The 19,732-nt window shown below is 47.9% G+C and overlaps 3 protein-coding genes and 1 pseudogene across 5 annotated transcripts; 2 read left to right on the top strand and 2 right to left on the bottom strand.

Moving 5' to 3' along the window:
* Positions 1-1,120: 1,120 nt before the first annotated feature.
* LOC127774348 (probable serine/threonine-protein kinase PBL7) lies at positions 1,121-3,428 on the bottom strand. The gene is made up of 5 exons (XM_052300575.1): positions 3,113-3,428; positions 2,840-3,009; positions 2,541-2,730; positions 2,053-2,438; positions 1,121-1,800 (listed from the first exon to the last, which is right to left on the bottom strand). Exons 1-5 carry the CDS (start codon positions 3,255-3,257, stop codon positions 1,438-1,440), a joined length of 1,254 nt encoding a protein of 417 aa, XP_052156535.1. The 5' UTR covers positions 3,258-3,428; the 3' UTR covers positions 1,121-1,437.
* Positions 3,429-7,138: 3,710 nt separating this feature from the next.
* On the top strand, positions 7,139-8,785 carry LOC127774244 (ervatamin-C-like; annotated as a pseudogene).
* A 3,193-nt stretch (positions 8,786-11,978) lies between these two features.
* Positions 11,979-14,922, bottom strand: LOC127775004 (protein IQ-DOMAIN 2-like). The gene is made up of 5 exons (XM_052301301.1): positions 14,626-14,922; positions 14,173-14,493; positions 13,848-14,060; positions 13,219-13,338; positions 11,979-13,122 (listed from the first exon to the last, which is right to left on the bottom strand). The coding sequence occupies exons 1-5, from the start codon at positions 14,707-14,709 to the stop codon at positions 12,298-12,300; spliced, it is 1,563 nt and encodes a 520-aa protein (XP_052157261.1). The 5' UTR covers positions 14,710-14,922; the 3' UTR covers positions 11,979-12,297.
* On the top strand, positions 14,487-17,978 carry LOC127775003 (PWWP domain-containing protein 5-like). Of its 3 annotated transcripts, none has more exons than XM_052301297.1 (4): positions 14,487-14,574; positions 15,373-15,858; positions 15,941-17,431; positions 17,514-17,978. In XM_052301297.1, exons 1-4 carry the CDS (start codon positions 14,520-14,522, stop codon positions 17,585-17,587), a joined length of 2,106 nt encoding a protein of 701 aa, XP_052157257.1. In that variant the 5' UTR covers positions 14,487-14,519; the 3' UTR covers positions 17,588-17,978. The 3 variants fall into 3 exon arrangements, with proteins under 3 accessions (XP_052157257.1, XP_052157258.1, XP_052157260.1); XM_052301298.1 differs by having other exon boundaries at positions 15,974-17,431; XM_052301300.1 differs by lacking the exon at positions 14,487-14,574 and adding an exon at positions 15,136-15,274.
* The last annotated feature ends 1,754 nt before the right edge of the window (positions 17,979-19,732 follow it).

Consider the following 19,732-nt stretch of genomic DNA (forward strand, 5'->3'; position numbering starts at 1 on the left):
GAAGCTTGAGCGCATATACGACATCCATGGCCATGACAGTCTTGCGGTGAGCATGCTCGGTGTAGGTAATGGCATCGCGGATGACATTCTTGAGGAAGATCTCGAGCACGCCACGAGTCTCTTTGTAGATCAACCCTGAGATGCGCTTCACGCCACCCTTCCTTGCAAGGCGTCGGATCACCGGCTTGGCGATGCCTTGGATGTAGCTGCGAAAGACAATCCGATGGCGCCTAGCACCACTTGTACCGCGCCCAGAAATGGCTACCGACTAGTGGAGCGCGAGAAGTGCTAGTGGAATTGGAAGAGAAGTGGCACTGCTGGTGGTGCCCAGAGTGAGATTTCAAAGAGAGACGACGAGGGGTTTTATAGAGGATAAAGGTAGGAGTCAGGCGATATTTGCCGTTAGATGTGAAGAAAATGGGCGGATGGGATCAGGATTACGGGAGAGGTGCCACAGATCGCTGATGTGGCATGAGATTTGGATTTTTTTACTTGGCGGGATAGATGTAAAATTTCATACACGAGGCGCCATTTTTATTTTCCGACGGTGGTGCATGGTTTTTTCCAATTTGGAGTTTGATTGGGGGTCGAGATAAAAGGAATAATTAAATTCTTGGTACAAAAGCCACATTTCACCTAGTTTTGAAAGTAAATTCTATTTTACATCTTCAACTATAGGCCAAGTTCATCATCTAAAGAAGCTATAGGCTGAGTTTTAAAGTTGCTCTTGAGTGCAAGCGAACCGACCCATGAACCCATTTATTTGTAATCTATAAGTGGGTCGCTCATTTATTTATACTGTAAGTGAGTTACCCACTTATAAGTAAGTGGTACATATTACTGGGTAGCCCACTTATAATGCTATATAAGTAGATTTGTGGATTATCCTGTTTGCACCCTTACTTCCGGCTCTTCGTTTTTTCTGCATGAATCTCCCTTCCTCCGGTGATGCAGCTGAGGATTTGTATTTTGTTTTCTACTTGACCATTGTTTCCTCCACGAGTTTCTGTGGTAGTTTAAGGCAAGATTAATGCTAGCAATTTAGTGGTCAAGTTAGCATCTTATGAACCCATTACGCATGCAAATTCAAAACGGCTGGCAACAAATTATAAGCCCAAGATTTGCACGTGTATAGTAGATTTGCATGTGATAAATTGGGTGTATCCAATTGATGATCAGAGTGTACAAAGCCATACATTTTAAACCATTTAACATGTTCGTTATTATCACAACAAAAAACATTTACTTGTTGAAGCCCCACCCCCCAATTTACATTGTCCACGGCCTCTGAGAAACGTCAAAAAAAATAACTCAGGTATACAACTCCTTCCACATCAAACCATCTCTGGTTTAATCACCTGATCCTTCAAATTAAGCGTTTAACATTTCATCTTCTTCTCGCTTCCACAATAATATCATTTGACAAAGTTTCCCTTATTATTGCTCCTCTGCATCTTCTTCCTCCTCTTCCTCCCCTTCCTCTTCTTCGTTGTCGTTGTCGTCATCGTCGTCGTCCGAGGAAGACGACGACGAGCTATCAGAGTGATCTGATTTTGGTGCAGGGGAGGCAGATGGAGCTGGGGCTGGGACGCTGGCAGCTGGTGGATCCGGTGGCAGTGAGGTCAGGAAGCCCAGCGTCATGACAACGTCGGCCATCAACGGCCGCACGGAGTCTTCCTCCTGCAAGCACATCGCGGCCATGGCGACCACCTGGTTCAATGCCTTTGCTGCGTACTCGCTCTTGATGAGTGGATCCACCAGCTCGTGATATCTCTTCTGGTCTTTAAACATCGGCATTGCCTGAAAAATATGCAATGCAGATCGCAATTCACAAAGATGCCATTAGCAAACTGAATCATAATGCTATTGCATCTTTCATAATTTCTTTGGGAGAAATGTTGCATTATTTCTGTTCAAAATGCAAAGGTTTTTAAATTCAGATTTCGGAATGCAGAATGCAGAATCGATGGTATATCTGCATTGCACTATTGCATCGACCAAATTGGCTGAAAATAACTGAGCTAAACATCACAATTTCCATGGCGAACTTACCCAGGCGACCACGTTCTGCTCCTCCGTGGGCTTGTCGGGGTCGATGGCTCTCCTGCCGGAGATGAGCTGCACCAGCACGACGCCGAAGCTGTAGACGTCGGACTTCATGGTGGCCTGGCCGCTGCGGTCGTACTCCGGCGCGCAGCAGCCGAACGAGCCCATCATCGGCGCCGGCGCGTTGCCGCCCACCTGGCCGAGCTGCGCGAGCCCGAAGTCGGACAGCTTCGGCGTGAGGGCGTCGTCGAGCAGGACGTTGGACGCCTTGAAGTCGCCGTACACCACCGGCGGGCTCGCCTTCTCGTGCAGGTACTCCAGCCCCTGCGCTGCGCCGTACGCCACCTTCATCCTCGTGCACCAGTCCATCGGCTTCTTGTCCGCCGGCAAATCTGCCGACGACGACGATGCAACAATAACAGAACAATGGACAATCTCATTATCGTCGTCTTAGAGTATTCGTTCGCGTTGCGGCGTGTGGTGGGTGTGCGTACCGAACAAGTGTTCTTCCAAGTTGCCGGCGGACATGAACTCGTAGACGAGGAGCCGCTGGTCGCCGTCGGCGCAGTAGCCGATGATGTCGACGAGGTTGTCGTGGTGGAGCCGGCTGAGCTTCGAGACCTCGTCCAGGAACTCATTGTTGCCTTGGAAGCCATGCCTGTCCAGCTGCTTGATGACCACGGTCTGATCATGCACAAAAAAACAAAGAAAAAACATAATTAGTTCTTGTTTATGCGAAGTGATCACTGCGCTGCTCGATGAAATGGATGTGAGATTGTTGGTGAGCACGTACCTGCCCAGTCTTCTCCAGTTGACCCTTGTAGACCCGGAAGAAGCCGCCTTCTCCGATGAGGTTGTACGGCGTGAAGTGGTCGGTGGCCGCGGCGAGCTCGCGGAACGCGAACGCCTGCCCGGCGATGGCGAGCCCCGCCGAGGCGTCCTCGGATGGCTTGGGGGCCTGATCTGCATGGAGAGACCGCGCGCGCGCATTAGCCAATTGGAAGCCATGGTCAATGTGGGATCATCGAACTAGCCAAGAAATCGGATCGAGGAAGCTATCACTCACCGGGCCTGGGCGGCGTCATGGGCGCGGGCGCGGGCGCGGGCGGCGTCATCTGCGACGCGGGCGCCGCATCCGCGTCGTCGAACCGCCCCGTGTCGGCACTCAGGCTCTTCTTCTTTCCGCCGCCGAAGCACGGGAAGCAGCTCATCTTCGCGCCCCCTCCCTGCCTCCCCGTGGCGGCCACCACCACCACCCCTGTCCGCCGCCGCCGCCGCCGCCGCCGCCAGCCAAAGAAGAAAAAGAAAGACGCACGGACCGACCACCGAGGAGCCGCCGCGCCGCGCCGATCACACAACCATCGCGCGCGAGCCCGCCCGTCTCACCACCTCCGCCGCGGCGCGCCCACCTCGTGGCACGCCATCCGCGCACACACGCACGCTGTCGTCCTGGCCCCCCACGCGCGCACCCGATCCGCCCGCGCGTCCGCCCGCGGGAAGAGAGAAGGGGGCGATCGATCGATCGATCGCGCCGGGGCGCGCGCGCGCGTGGAGAGGGCGATGGGGGGTTGGGGGAGATGGAAGGTGGGGGAGGAGGGTGGGAGATTGGGGGAGAAGGCCTTGGAGAGGGATCCAAGGGCCTTCTCTGGAAGGAGGGGAGGGAGGAAGGAGAGGGGGAGGGGAGGAGGGAAGCGGGAGGGGGGAGGTGCTAAGTTTGGCGCGCAGCGGTGAAGGTGGAGGGGAGCGCTCCAAAAACGGGCGGGGGGCGGGGGGACGTGCGGACCACGTATTTGAAGGGAGTGGTCGACGACGACCGTCGTGGAGGGGTCGCTCCCCCGTTTCGGCCGTTGCAGAGCAGAGCTTTGTTTCCAGCGCATTTACTCCCTCCGTTCTAGCAGCCCCAATTTTTTTTGTTTATTCATATATTATTTGAAATTGCTCATTACTAACAAATAAAAAAGAGTATAATATATACCGGTTCTTAAATTTGAGAGGAGATATCAATTAGATCCATAAACTTGTAAAGTGTACATTCAAGTTTATTTAAGCGTAAATTATACTGGCAATGCTTAAACTTGTAAGCAGAAAAGCATGTTTTATATAGGTCCACGAACCGTATATTGAGGTCTCTAAACTTGGTTTATTCTATTATCATGGTCCAAAATCTTATTTGATCGTGGTCTTGTCTACGTGGCATGTCATGTAGACAACGACATGACATGTTATTATTTTTTTCCCTCCCTTCTTCCTTTTTCATTTCTCTCTTCTTCAACCTCTTCCTTCAACAGCAGCGATGCTTGGCGACGACGGCGGCCGGCACGGGGAAGCTTGAGGTGGCTCCAGTGGAGGAAGAAGATAAAAGAAGATGAGGAAAAAGAAGATAAGGACCGCCAGTGTATTCTACTCTTTAATTAACCACAGTAAGTCCAAACCTCATTTGACCGAAGATGACCGCCAACGAGACGCTCCACGTATGCCGCAATTTTGCATCCAATAGCGATAATTTTACATCCGTCCCCTTCCTCATCCAATACTACCCTAAATCACCCCCCCTCTTCCCCAAATACATCAAATCCAGATGTATGCTAGAGCGCAAGAAAGAATAGTGGTACTTAGATACACAAGTGTCGATTCATCTTCTCCCCCAAAGTTGAGGTCCATTGCGGCTGTCGTGTCAACAGTGGAGCCGCACCACACACCTCCTATCAAACGCCACCACTCGCGCGGCCCGAAATGACGCCGGAATAACCCCGCAACACTGATGATCGTCGGTGTTACCCACTCCCTTACCATTCTCTCTCGAAACTATTGTATTGGGAAAGAATCAGAGTGATTTGGGTGTTTTTTAAGGGGATCCGGGCGGGGTAGTACTGAATTTACCATCAACTGTGACGCAGAGAGGGCGGGATGCAAAATTGTTGCCTACGTGGAGCTTTTATATACGTTTACTTAACAATAAAAAATTATTAGAGTAAAACTTTTATATACCTGTACTTAACAAGTTAAAAGGTTGTTAAAAGCAAATACAGTAAAGAAAACTAGGATGAGAAAAATCAAATTTAAAATTAAGTTCTAAAATTTAAATTTTTTTATAAGAATAACTGAAATAATGGGGTGTGGAGTTAAAAAATTTAATCTAAGGACATCTTTTAACAGTTCTTACTTACACAACACCATTCCTATTTTGATCAATTTTTCTTCATGTGCTTTTAATGGATTCTAGGAACACACCGGTGTGTTCGGAACGCCTGGTTCCCAACACTAAGAGCCCGCACGAAAACCGAAGCAGCGATTAGCGAGTGATTAATTAAGTATTTGCTAATTTTTTTCAAAAATAGATTAATTTAATTTTTTAAGCAACTTTCGTATAGAAACTTTTTAAAAAAACACATCATTTAGCAGTATGAAAAACGTGCGCGTAAAAAACGAGGGAGATGGTTTGGGAAGAGGTGCTGCCGAACACAGCCTTAGAGTAGGTACAATAAGTCACTTTAGTTGGCGATAGTGCATGCATGCTAATGTGCTTAGTTGGCAAAGAAATTGGGAGAGAAAAGGTGTGAGTGGGTGACTAAATAATCGCCGGCTGCACACAAGCTCCAACACATTTTTCATGGGGCTCTCGATGGTCAGCTCCCTTCCAGGGTTTTCCAAACCGCTGGTGCGATAACCATGAAAAACCGTGTAAAATTTATTAAAAATTTAAATTATTTTTAAAATTCATTTGAATTTAAGGAGGTTACCGCGGTTTTTCTATTACCGTACCCCGTGGTAAGGACGGTAAGTCGAACGAACCCTGTCCCTTCCCGAGAAGAACGAGTGGACGGAATAATTTGAAGTGAAGAAGAAAGAGAATGACTAGATTAAAAAATAAAGAATGCATGCATAAAAATTTATGTGTAGGTGATCTAGTAGTTAACTATTGTATTTATACTACTCTTAGTAATTATTTTTGTTGATGATGTGAATATTATAGGTGATCTAATAGTTAACTATTGTATGTATACTACTCTTATTAATTATTTTTGTTGGTGATGTGAATATTTTTATAGCTAACAGCATGCTGTATTATTAGACTTGCTCTTAGGCCATTTTCAACCCAAAATACTGGACATAGTTTCCATAAACTCCACTAGACACTACTTTTTCAATGCAAACACCATTGTCACTATTCCATAATTAAATTTAATGTTACTTATCTCACATGATGTCTTGGATGTTATGTAGAAACCATGTCTCATGCAAGACATGGTTTTTTTCTTTTTCCTCATTTATTCACTTGTCACATCATTTTCTATCTTAGGTGACAATTTATTTAATGCTATAAATATCATCCTAGTCATTGGGTTGAGAATGCTCTTCCTGACAGAGTACTTTGTTATTCCACTGTTCCAGTGACAGCCAATCAGGCAATCACCAATATTAATTCGTTGATATCGTTCGTCCATTCAATCATTCATCAAATGCAGACTGCTTGATTCGTTGCAATCGTCCATTCAATCATTCCAATGCATACTGCTTAGTGCGTGCATAGCACGGCTGCATCCATCCAGTTTCCAGACTTTTTTTTTCTCAAAACTTAATTATTTTCTTAAGATCCAGTTCTCGTTTTATATCAAGCTATCTTTGCACGTCGACCTCACGATCTTTACGGGCACAAATGCATCAGATATTCAGATCTTTAACAATCGGTAAACTTGTGAAGATAACCGAAAAAACAAAAACGGAAGCAGAAACCGGCACAAATCGATTGGCTTTAAACGTGTAGTCGTGTAAGCCACGGGGAGAGGAGGAGAACCCGAGGCCGCCGCGAAAGACGGCAGCCGGGATCACCCACAACTCGAGCCCCCCATGGCAAAATCACTCTACGCCCCCAGAACAAGGCCGTCAAGAGTGGATTCGTTCTCTTGCAGCCGAAAGAAGAGGCGACCAAACAAGCACACACAACAAAAAGAAAAGGAGAGATTGTTCCATAAGTAAGAACAAAAAATATTCTGAGAAGAAGATGCAGATTTCCCTTCTGATGATGATGAGCGAGATGGATGCAAAGCAGTAAGCAAGCGAGTGACGAAAGTGAGTGTGTGGATATGGCGAGATGCAGCACGAGCTGTTCCGCGGATGGGAACGGCAGGATGAGGCGGCGGCAGCGGCGGCGTTGCGAGCTAGGGATTTCGTGGGGAGGTCTGCGGCGTTTATAACGGCGAGATGGGGAGGGTTTTAGCAACGACGTATGGGCCGGGCACAGGGCGTTCTGTTCGGCCTCACTGTCGTACTGGGCTTTCCACAAAGGAATAAGTTCATTTAAGGTCCCTTAACTTGTCAACGAATTCCTTCAACCGAAAAACCAGATACAACGGGTCCCTCAACTATCAAAACCAGTGCAGATGAGGTCCCTCGGCGGTTTGGATGGCGGTTTTGGCTGACGTGGCGCTTACGTGGCTAATTTGACTCGGTCTTCATCTGACGTAGCATTGACGTGGCGCTTACATGGCAATTCGATCTGAAAAATAATAAATCGACCCACATGTCAGTTTCACCAAAAGAATGAATTAAAAAATGGTGGGGCCCACATGGCCCCACATATCATTGTCACCCCTCCTCTTCTTCCTCCTCTCTCACCATCTCTCCACTTTCCTCCCTCCAGGCGCCACGGGGCCACGGGGAGGTCCGGCGGCGGCGGCCGGCGACGCGGGAGAAGGGCAGTGGGCAGGGCGTCGGCGGCGGGAGCATTGGGTCTTCGCTCACGGCGTCGGCGCGGACCCCGCGCGGGGGCTCGTGGAGGAGATCGGGGCCGCGGCGCCGCCCGTCTCCGATGAGCTAGAGCTCATGCGAGCGCGGTGCCAGGAGCTGCACGACTGCCAACAAGAAGCAGAGGAGGTTCGAGGTGTATAGGAGCAACGTTGAGCTTGTTGAGAAGTTCAACTCCATGTGCAATGGCTACAAGCTGGCTGACAAGAAGTACGTTCGCCGACCTGACGAACAAGGAGTTCAGAGCCAAGATGCTGGGGTTCAGACCTCATGTCGCAATTCCTCAGAACAATGCCTGGAGAGAGCAGTGATGATATTCTGCCGAAGAGCGTAGATTGGAGGAAGAAAGGAGCAGTGGTGGAAGTGAAGTACCAAGAAGATTGTGGTGTGTGAGCAATAGCATAATAAAGAAAGATTCAAACCTGTAAAAATGTTGGAGATTAATTGATGGAAATCTGGGTGTTGTGTGGATGCAGGTTCTTGCTGGGCGTTCTCTGCCGTGGCGGAGATAGAGGGGATCAACAAGAACGGCGAGCTGGTGTCGCTGTCGGAGCAGGAGCTCGTAGACTGCGACGACGAGGCCGTGGGGTGCGGCGGCAGGTACATGAGCTGTTTGAGTTCATCGTCGGCAACCACGGCCTCACCAGTCACCACGGAGGCGAGCTAGCCGTACCACGCCGCGAACGGCGCGTGCCAGGCGGCGAAGCTGAACCAGAGCGCGGTCAGCATCACGGGCTACCAGAACGTGACACCAGCAGCGAGCCCGACCTGGCAAGGGCTGTGGCGGCGCAGCCGATGTCCGTCACCGTCGACGTCGGCAACTTCATGTTCCAGCTCTACGGCAGCGGTGTCTACACGGGGCCGTGCACCGCCGTCCGTCGACGTCAACCACGGCGTCACCGTGGTGGGCTACGGCGAGTCCCCCAACACTCTCGCCACTAACGCCCCGCCCTTCCCCCGCGTCGTCGGCCGCCGCCGCCGGACCTCCCCGTGACCCCGTGGCGCTGGAGAGAGGAGAGGGGAGAGATGAGGAGAGAGGAGGGGTGAGAATGCTACCCACCATTTTTTAATTCATTCTTTTGGTGAAACTGACATGTGGGTCCCATGAGATTTATTATTTTTCAGATTGAATTGCCACGTAAGCGCCACGTCAATGCTACGTCAGATGAAGACCGAGTTAAATTAGCCACGTAAGCGCCACGTCAGCCAAAACCGCCATCCAAACCGCCGAGGGACCTCATCTGCACTGGTTTTGATAGTTGAGGGACCTGTTGTATCTGGTTTTCGGTTGAAGGACGAAAATCGGATTCGTTGACAAGTTAAGGGACCTCAGATGAACTTATTCCTTCCACAAACTTCATTGGCAATTTTTGGTCCTGCCTGCAAATTTCCAATCTGCGGCCCCATTTGGTACAGCTTCAACTCCCAACTCCAATTTATCTAGAGCCCAAACTGTGTCAAACAGTCCAGATCCTTCATTTTTTGGAGCGGAGTTGGTGGAGCTTCTCCACAAAATTGTGCTAAAGGGTGGAGCTGGGTTTTTGCTGCTCCACTGCTCCACTCCACCCCAAAAGACCCACTACCTTTTAATTTTTAGTGTATTTACACCAAAATGCCACTGAACTACCCCTTCCTACCCTATCTCCTCCCGTTCTCTCTCCTCCTCCGTCTTCCTCGGTAGACACAAGCGGTCGGCAGCGGCGGGCGGATGGCGCGGTGGCGAGGGCCACGGACAGCGGCGGCAGCAGGCGCGCGAGCGGTGGCACGGGGTCGACGACGCACGTGCGGTGGCGGCAGCGGCGCCGACAAGCAGACCGCCGGCGGCAGGGCGGGCGGTGACAGCGATGCCTGCCAGCTGTTCGACAAAATGCCAACAAAGGACCTGGTGGAGTGGAGCTAACCAATCTAGCCAAACACTTTCTATTCTACTTCAGCTCCTATAGGAGCCAACTCTAACTGGAGTTGGAGTTTAGAATTGGGAGTTGGAGTTTGGAGCCCTACCAAACGGGGCCTGCGACTCACGCGCTTCTATCAATGCTTCCCTCCCCTCCCCCAATTTTTTTATGAAACCTAAGCCAACCGAGCTAGTTTTATATTCAGAAAGGTAAGCACTGTATAGGGGTCACCAACGGTGACAGGAGAAGAACAAGGGGAGGTCAGCACAAAGGGAAAAAAATACAGCTTAAGGGAGTAAACTAAGGTGCTATTCTCGTGAGGATTTTTGCACCACATACTGACCATACATGATTTTCGTCCAAGATTTTTGCCACTAGCTGAGGGATTTGGAGCTCTGTGTCTTTGAAGACTCACCTATTTCTCTCACACCAGATTTCCCAGCAGAAGAGCATGTGTAGCGACTGCATCCCTTTCATGTGACACTTGCTTTAATGCTGCGTTGTTCTTGATTCTCACCAATCGATTAGCCTTTCTTCCGGGTTATGAACCGGGAAAGATTGATCGTGGACCATTCTTGCCGTCACTTTGTCCCAAATCTCCCGCGTGAATGGACAGTCTTTAAATAAGTGTTGCGCCGTCTTCAAATTCCTGTAACAGAATTGACAGAAATTGTTGTTTGGCCACTGCTGAAGTTGCAAGCGATCGGCTGTCCATATTTTGTTTTGTAGGATTAGCCATGCAAAGTTTTTGCATTTGGATGGCACCCATGTCTTCCATATGAAGGTGGCAGCCCTTAAGTCTTCTCTGTCGGCAAATTGAGCCAAATAAGCTGATTTTGCTGTGTGTTTGCCGGTATTTGTTCATCTCTAGGTGATGGTGTCCTCGATTTCTTCCACTAGGTTTATCTGCCAGGTGAGATTGAACACCATGAAGTACGTGTTCCAACTTCCAACTTCCGACCTCCTAGTAGTTGAGCACCAACTTCCATCCGAAGGGTAGCTTCGTGGCATGCTTCATCCACAACGACCAAAACCTATGGTTTGATTTTGTATACTACTTCCTCCGTTTTACAATGTAAGTCATTCTAGCATTTTCCATATTCATATTGATCTTAATGAATCTAGATAGATATATACGTATAGATTCATTAACATCAATATGAATGTGGGAAATGTTAAAATGACTTACATTGTGAAACGGAGGGAATAAGTTTTATGGTTAATGTTAGATACTACCGCGAGAAGATGCAACAAAAGAAAGCAAGAATAAGAGAAAAATATCATAGGGGTGGATCCACTCGCAAAAGACCTCATGAGCTGAGCACCAGCTTCAGTCGAAAGGGTAGCCTCGCGACAGTCTTCGTCCACAACGGCCTGGACCGGAGCAAGAGCACCACCCAAGACGTGGGGTGTTCTTCTCTTTTCACAAGCACGGAGTGACAAGAATCACCGAGAAATCAAACCCATGCCTTGAGGTCTTGGGCACAACTTGGTAGGCAACGGGCCATTAATCTACCAGTACGTCGGCGGGGAAATGTGAGGTCGATAGTATCTAGCATTGTCACCATACACGCTATTATAATATCGATATACGTAGAAATTAATGTATTCCAAGTGAATTTAGTAAACTTTTAGTTATGTGTCACCAAGATTTTATTCAACATCAACCATAAAATCAGGTTTCATTGAAAATTCCTTAACAAAGGAGAGGATGGATGGCTAATTTTCTTAAAACACAAAAGCTTTACGCGTCAATATATTATAAAAGCTATGAAAATTCATTTACAAGATCGCACCATGCTAGCAGCAGGAACTAGGGAGTGGGAAGGTTACAACGACAGAAAACTAAGTGAGACATACGCCAGGAAGATACAAAAGATAGGGAGGGGAGAAGGCAACTACGGGGTGGTAGATACTCGCAACAGAGCTCCAGCGCCGGGCTCTGATCAGACTCACCAGAGGTGCGTCTCCTACAAGATTCCATCGACCAACTGGGGATAGGCCGATAGGGTAAGCGTTTCTCTCTTTCCACAGGCACCAGGACACAAACAACACAAAATGAGCCGAGGTCAGGCAACGTGTAATTGGGCCGAGTTTAGTTCTAAACTTTTTTTTTCAAACTTTCAACTTTTCCATCACATCAAAACTTTCTTACACACATAAACTTTTAACTTTTCTGTTACATCGTTTCAATTTCAACCAAACTTCCAATTTTGACGTGAACTAAACACACCCTGGTCACGCATCGTCAAACGCTAGATCACCATATTCTTTTCAAAAGAATCAGCAAGAATATATAGAACACAAATGTGGAAATTGATACATTCATATATACCACCACACACAGATTGATGACATATAGTTACATGCTCGATCTGTACATAAATGAAACTCAAAGCCCCAAACAGTCACACGCTAAGCATACACGTAGTAACACGACACAATCTTCTCCTCAGTACGAAAACAACAGAAATCACACAAGAATCCAAGAGAAAACATGTACACTTAGTACTGAGGAGAAGATTTGTGTTCGGCGCCACAACCCTTCAGGCTACCAACCAGCCGCTTCTCAACATCGCAGCAACCGGACTCACGTTCGGCTGCTGGCTAATCAAAACCTTGGGCTCGGAGGCCGCGAGCGTCGCGGCGTCGACCTCTCGGCCTTCGCCTTGCTCGGCGACGGGACGCTGCTCAGCCTGTCCGCGGAGCCCAGGGAAAGGCGCCTGTTGATCACCGACGGTGAGGTCACCTGATGGTGATCGGGCGCCGTCCTCTCGGCGGTGACGGGGACCTCGATCGCCGCCGGCCGAGCCGCCTTGGCCTTCACGGACTTGGTCGTCTGCATGTAGCTCGGCGTCAGCGGCGCCGCGTCGTCTCTCGCCGGGCCGCCGCCTCCTCCTCCGAGGCTCAGCCTCCTCGGCAGCTCTCCGGACCGCAGGCTCGTCGTGCGCCGCAGCGAGAGGAGGACGACGCCGCCCTTCTCGCCGTGGACCGGGCTGACGCTCCCCGCCGCGCGCCGCTCGCAGCTCCGCGGCCGCTCCGGCTGCAGGCTCGTCGTGCGGCGCAGGCCGGTCGTCGCCGTCGCCGACCTCCGGAACGGGCTGGCGCCCGGGCTCGACGGCGGCACCGCCGACGTCCTCCACGGCGACCGCGGCGTGGGTGTCGACGGCGACGGGCAGCTCGGCGGGCGGGTGAACCTGCCCAACGCCGGCGTCGACGTGGGTATCTGCACCGACATGGGCACCCGCCTCCCGCTGGCGCCGCCTTTCACCGCCGCGGCTGCACGGCCGCTGTTCGCCGGCGTGGTCTGGCTCTCCCACGGCCTCGCCGCTGCCATCCATCGCTCCGCCCAGCTCCATCCCCAGTTGGGGTTGCCGGTGTCCATGAACATTGGAGGCGGCGCGGCTCGCGCAGATGAAGGTTTCCTGTTACTCCACTGCTCGCAGAAACCATACAAAGTTCAGAAAAAAGAAAAAACGAGCAAGAAACAGGCGATCGGATGTACTCCGTAGCACGGATATAACCATGTCACCTGATGAGAAAATGCGTATGCCAACGCCCTTTGCCGCCTTAAAGCGGCTTCTTGCTTCATCGTCAGCACGGTCTCAATCTGCTCCTTGGACTGATGTCCATGGTCCCAGCTTTCACCAATCTGCCAAGACATTAGCATTGCCAGTTTTCTTTACTGATTTGTTACAACGGCAAAAGTATGAGTTTTAAGGATATGGATTTTTCATCCCTCGAAGAGATATCCCCTCGTTATTTACATATCATCTAAATAGTTAGTATTAAAATATTTTTTTAAAAATGATAATATAGATTAATATGAAATGTCACTCTACAAACATGCACAACCAAATTCGATTTTTACAAGTTGCAATAAAAAGAACAAATTAAACTGAAAATAATTATCTTACATTCGTATCTATATTTGTAGAAGTTGAGTTTTAACTCATGTTTGTGGAGTAATATATTTCATATTAATTTATCTTGTCATTTTTAAAGTCTTTTTTATAACTATTTAAGTGAGATGTATGAATTGAGCGGATATCTTGTGATGAAATGACTTTCCTCGTTATAAGGTCTGAAGATGCAAATGACAACAGCATGAAACGATGCGATGAGTGACAGGAGCAAGTGATCATCAATGCATTATTGCACCTTTATTCTGTCAAGGCTCTGTTTAACGTGGACCTGGCTTTTCAGGGCCTTCTTGTCCTCCTCCGTCTTCACCCGCCTGGAGTGTATCTGGGTCTGGACCCTCGTCATCGTTTGCATGCAGTACAAGGCTTCGTAGGTCTGGCGCTTCACGGCGAGCCCCTCCAGCAGCAGCATCAACCGATCCAATCCCCTCGCCCGTTGCGATCTCCTTCCCTGCCATCGAGTGTTAAAATGTTCCCAAATCAAACCATCACGAGCCATGAAACCATTTGAGATCGGCAAAAAAAAATGATGAAATCGAACAGCAGAAGAGAGGGTCAATTACCAGGTAGACCCTGCATGCTTTCTGAATCTTGACGGCGGCGAGCTCCTCGGCGGAACGCGCCGGAGCTCTTGGCGCGGTGGTCGTGGGGCGGGTCACCGCCGTGGCCGTGGCCGTCTTCTGTGCGGCGGCGGCGGCGGCGTCCGAGGATTTCGCCTCCTTGATCCCGTCATCCCGCTGCCGATCAGGCGGCGCAGCTTGTGGAGGAGGAGGATGATGATGGTGAGGTTGCTGCCGAGCCGACGGAGAGGTCACCGGCGGCGACGACGTGGACGCGCTCGACTTGCTGAATTGCAGTATCTTCTTCAGGGTCGACCTCTTGCCCTTCTCACGTTCGAAAACATCCGCCGATGATCAGTCAAGTTCATGCAGAATTGCGCATCGGCGATCGAAGAAGATTTGATGGTGAGAAGTAGTGCGATTTAACTTTTTTTTTTCTCTGTGACATTTCGTTACCTTCTTTTCGTTCTCGTGGCGGTCATTCTCCGACGTGCTCAGGGCTCTCTGCACGGCGTCGAACCACTTCCCCTTTTTCCCCATCTCTCCTCTTCTCGGGGCTAAATTAACGCTGGCAACACGAGTTCAGGGGTTGTAAAAGAAGGTGAATTTTTCTCACCGTTGGCGCCGCCGGGATGGACACGCAGTTATTCCGGCGATCAACCTCGACGACGGCGACTTATCCGCCAAGCCGTGGGCCCCACATGACAGCCACCTCCGAATGGCGCCTGTCCCTACATTCCAGTATGTCCACACCACCCCCTCGCCGCGATAAACGCGCGCGCACGTTTTTTTTTTTTAACTCCGGCTCGAGAAGTCTAGTACTAGATCCTCTCCGACATCCGTGGCCCCACATGTCAGTTCCCCGTGCCACCGTATGGGCCCGTGGCCCATGGGCCCAACCGGCCCGGCCTCTCGGTCCATTTGCTCTCGTCTGCCTCTCCGACCACGACCAGAGCTCGCCTCGCACTCGCCGATCACCAGTTCACCACGCCCGCGCGCACACGGAGACCGAGGCCGCGAAAACCCTAGCGCCTTCGTCTACCTCCAGCTCGTCGCGCGCGGCGGATGGTGATGAGCTCGCGCTCCCTCAGGGCTCGCGACTAGGGTTCTCTTCTCACTCCATCGCTAGCGGCGGCTCAGATTGGGAGGTATTCCGGTGTTTTTTTGGTGCTAAATTTTGCCCCCCGTATTGGTGTTTTGCAGGTGACGCGACGCTGCGATTGAGGTCGGCGCCGGTGGCCGTGGATCGCGGCGGGATGGAGCTGGAGGGGGATCCGAGGCTGGTCGGCGTTGCGTTGGGGGAGTACTTGACGGATGGGGAGGAGGTGATGGTGGTGGGAGGGGCGGGGGAGGTGGCCGTGGCGGCCCGTGTGGTGAAGGTGGATGGGGGGAAGGTTGTGGTGGCCATGGATGAGGATGCCGCTGCAGGAGGTGGCGTCGGAGTCGGAGTGGTGAGCGATTTGCTGTACGCGACGGGATCGGCGGCAGTGGGTGAAGGATACGGGGGTGAGTGTACTGACAACATGCAGGAGCTGCTGGATGGAGGTGGTGCAGAGGAGAGGATGTTGGGAGTGGAACTCGGTGGCTTTCGTGGTGAGGCAGGGTGGACGCTTATGCCGGTAGGAGATGCTGCTATAGAGACTTCAGAGGAAATGTCTGATCCTGTCACACTGCAATACTCTGAAACAGGTAAAGCTTTGCTCCAATTTGGTCACTGCTCTGATCAATTGGGATGCTCTGCCGGTTGATTCTGACATGTTGTTATCATCAGCTCGCATGGCGTCACTGAATAGTATAATTGCAGGGCTCACAGGGGATGATCAGCGTGCCAAATACCGCCTCCCTCCTCTTGACGGATATGGTTTTCGAGCATCTGGTCTTGTGTGGAGTAAATTGAAAGGTCATCCTTGGTGGCCTGGTGAGATATTTGATACTTCAGATGCATCTGAGTTGGCACTGAAACACCAGAAGAGGAAGGGCAGTCATTTGGTAGTATATTTCGGTAGCAATACTTTTGCATGGTGTGATGAATCCCAGTTGAAGCCTTTCATGTCAAACTATTCTCAAATGGCGAATCAGAGCAATTCTGATGCCTTCATTAGTTCAGTTAACCTTGCTCTTGAAGAAATCTCAAGGCGGATATTGTCAGGGATGTGTTGCTTTTGTCTTCCAGAAGATCTCTCTGACAATTGCATGTCTTACATGGTTGAGAATTCTGGGCTCAGGGATGGAGTTACTTGCTCTAAAGTTACACGGTCAGAGATCTTGGAATGTTTCAATGCAGAAAATTTTCTAAGTTATCTCAAGTCATTGGCTCTGTTCCCTGGTCAAGGAGGTGAGCTGCTGGATTTAGTGATTGCATGCTCTCAACTTACATCTTTCTTTCAATCTAAGGGATGCCATGAACTTGCATCATTTGGAAGTGGCAGTGAGTTGGTTGATGATGGCATGGACTCTTCTTCCACCAAGAATGTCTTGTTGCCAGAAGCTGTCACCTATGAACAGAAACCTAGTGAAGGTAAGCCCAAAAGACGTAGGATAAAAACTTGTGTTAAAAAACCTCAGAATGATTTAGAGTTGACAGAGGAAAATCCCATATCCAGTTTGAACAATGAGTGCACTTTTGTTGATTGCATGGGCTTGAACATCATTGGGAAAGTTAAAGGGAAGAGAAGTGAAAAGAGGAGAAAATATGTGCCTTCTCCTGAGGTACATACAACTGATCATGGGCAGGACGACTCCTGGTCTGGATTCTGTTTAAACAATGATCCAACTGATACCCTCGGGGAAGCAAGTGCCAAAATGAGGCCAAGACGTAAGCAGAGATCATCGAAAGAAACATGTGCACCTTCATCAGATCTCTCTTCCCATGTACCACCTCTGCAACTTGGATTGCTTGGTCCTAAGAAACAGATACAACTGATAGAAAGATCAATTATCCATGCCGATGAACAGAGAATTGATGAGATCATGCCCTCCGCACTTGTTTTGAGTTTTGGCAGATCAGCTGCTCTTCCCTCAAAATTGGATCTTATTAGGTTGTTCAGTCGCTATGGACCTCTGAAAGAAAATGAGACTGAAGTTCACCAGAACACGAATACTGTTAAAGTTGCCTTCAAGAGATGTTTTGATGCTGCAAACGCTTTCAGTGTTGTTGGCAAGTATAGCTATTTTGGACCTTCGCTTTGTAGTTTTCGGCTTGTAAATTTGCCATTTTCCCTATCCAAGTTAAGCCCTGAAGATCCTGGCACGGAGGTTCCTGGTAAGCATCTGTTAGTTGCATTCACAATTCAATGAGCAAAAATATAAGTCTTACGGTACCTTATGATATGTGTTTCTTGTAGCTTGTAGGGAGTCTGGAGTGGATATTGTGCATGTTGGCATCATCAGCAAAGTTGATAAAGCTCAAAATCTGTAGAGAAAGCATCAGCGTTTGATATGGTTGATCCAGCAGGACGAGCTAACAAAATTGTAGGTGAGGGCACGGCTGAAGAATCAGATGAGAAAATCAGTTAGCTTTTCTTCCATTAAAACTTGTTTATATTCAGGTTTGTCTGCTAGATGAAAGTGTTGTCTCATCCGGGTGATGCATTTTGTATAGAAAACGGGAATCCGACACTAGTATTAAAATGTTAGTCTTCAGTAACTAGAGCATGTATATAGTCATGCTTTTTCTGTACAAACTTAAGGTAAACCACTGTCCGTTTATGGCAATTAGATATCCTTCTGACTATATTAAGATTAAATCAAGTAGGGGAACCCTTGGTTGTTTACACTATTCATGATCAGCTTTGGGAGCTTTTGGGCAAGCTACTGAGATGTAACTTGTGTTACTTGTCGCCTATGATAAGAGAATGCACTGTCTAATTCCTCGTTGATACCGGAAGCTAATTGTGTTTGCACCACTGTGGGTCTGTGGCATGAGGTATATGAACTTAGGACGGTTCCATTTTGAACCCTCTCATCCCTTCAGCCCTGGAATCTGTGTGCTACTAACTGATTTGCAGCCTTGCAGATGAGTGAAGTGTTGGTTGAGCTCATTTATCGTAAATTTCTATTCTATTGGAGAGAGATCACAAATTTCTCTTATCCATTTTTTTTCCTAATGTCATTTGTGATATTGATTCTCGATGTTAGCTCATTTTATCCTCTTTTTTTTGGTCATTCATCAATGTCTTTTATACAACTATAAACGCAAATGTTCTGTGAAGAATCAAGAATTCATGGCGCGTGATCTTGATCGAGATGGAGAAAATGAGAGATTGATCGACGATGTAAAGGAAGACAACTGCTAGAAATCAAGCAAAACATAAGCGATCTTGGGCTTCGTTGGGTATCTACGCTACGCAATTCCGTATGATCATAAGACCATTTCTGACTCGTATGCACATTGCCTTTGACGCTGAAGTAGCGTGCTAACAGCCACGACGCGGGTGAAAGAGAGAAACAAACTTTCCCTTTTTCTGAGGATAGAGAAACGAATTCTGTGGAACTATTTTTCACCACTTTAACCAGAATTTTTTTATAACTTTCAATATAATTTTTTGAACTTTTTAATCGAAATTGAAATTTCACAAAACTTTAGGTACTTCGACAAATTATTGTAAAACTATAGGTTTAGCGCAAAATTTCTCACGAAACTACATATTTTAAGATGGTGTCATAAAAATAAAGATTAAGTAGTTAATTTATCATAAAACTACAATGTTCATAGCTCTAACATAACGGCGGTGTAAGGAATTTAAACCATAGAATGTGTAATTTTGTGATAACTTCAATATGAGATTTGTAGTTTTTATGATATTTAACCTTAAATATATAGTTTTGTGATAAATTTGCCATAAAATCTATAGTTTGGTGATAGATTGATCAAAAGAACAGTGGTTTTACGAAATTTACTCATCAAAAAATAACTCCCACTACAAAGTTTTTGATTACTTTCAATACAATTTTTTATAACTTTCTCCAGATTTTTTTTACAACTTTGATAATACAAACTTTTTTTTTACTTTCAATACATTTTCTAATAACCTTTCTCTGTGAAGAATCACATTGAAAAATAAAAAAATCTATAAAAAAAATAATGTTTGCATAAAAGGACCTCGTGCAGGCTTAGGGTTTAAGAATGTTTTTTTTTTGTTGGCTCCAATGTTAAGATCATGAGGAGAGGGATGAGTAAAACTTATAAATAGATTAAAAAAACAAAAAAAAATCAAACAAACATGTAAAGCTGAGATGCACAAACCATAGTCTTTATGCCTCTTTTATACTTTCATGCAGGGTTTTCTTAGCAAAGTGTTAAACTGAATGAATCTTGTTACCGTTGTCTTATTAATCTCAAGTGCTACAATAGGCATACCGAGTTAACAAAAGTTCTCTTTCCAATCTAGTCAAACAAACAAAGTTGTAATTATATATACTAAACAACTTAAAATTTTACAAACTATTTATTTAACTGGCTAAAAACGCTTCTCATAAAACTCGCCAATAAAAAAGATAAATCATTTATAGTTGCACGGTGTGTACGACACTACCTCTAACTCATAATTTTATACCATAACTA

Source organism: Oryza glaberrima, chromosome 5 (genome assembly GCF_000147395.1).
Source record: "Oryza glaberrima chromosome 5, OglaRS2, whole genome shotgun sequence".
NCBI lineage: Eukaryota > Viridiplantae > Streptophyta > Magnoliopsida > Poales > Poaceae > Oryza > Oryza glaberrima.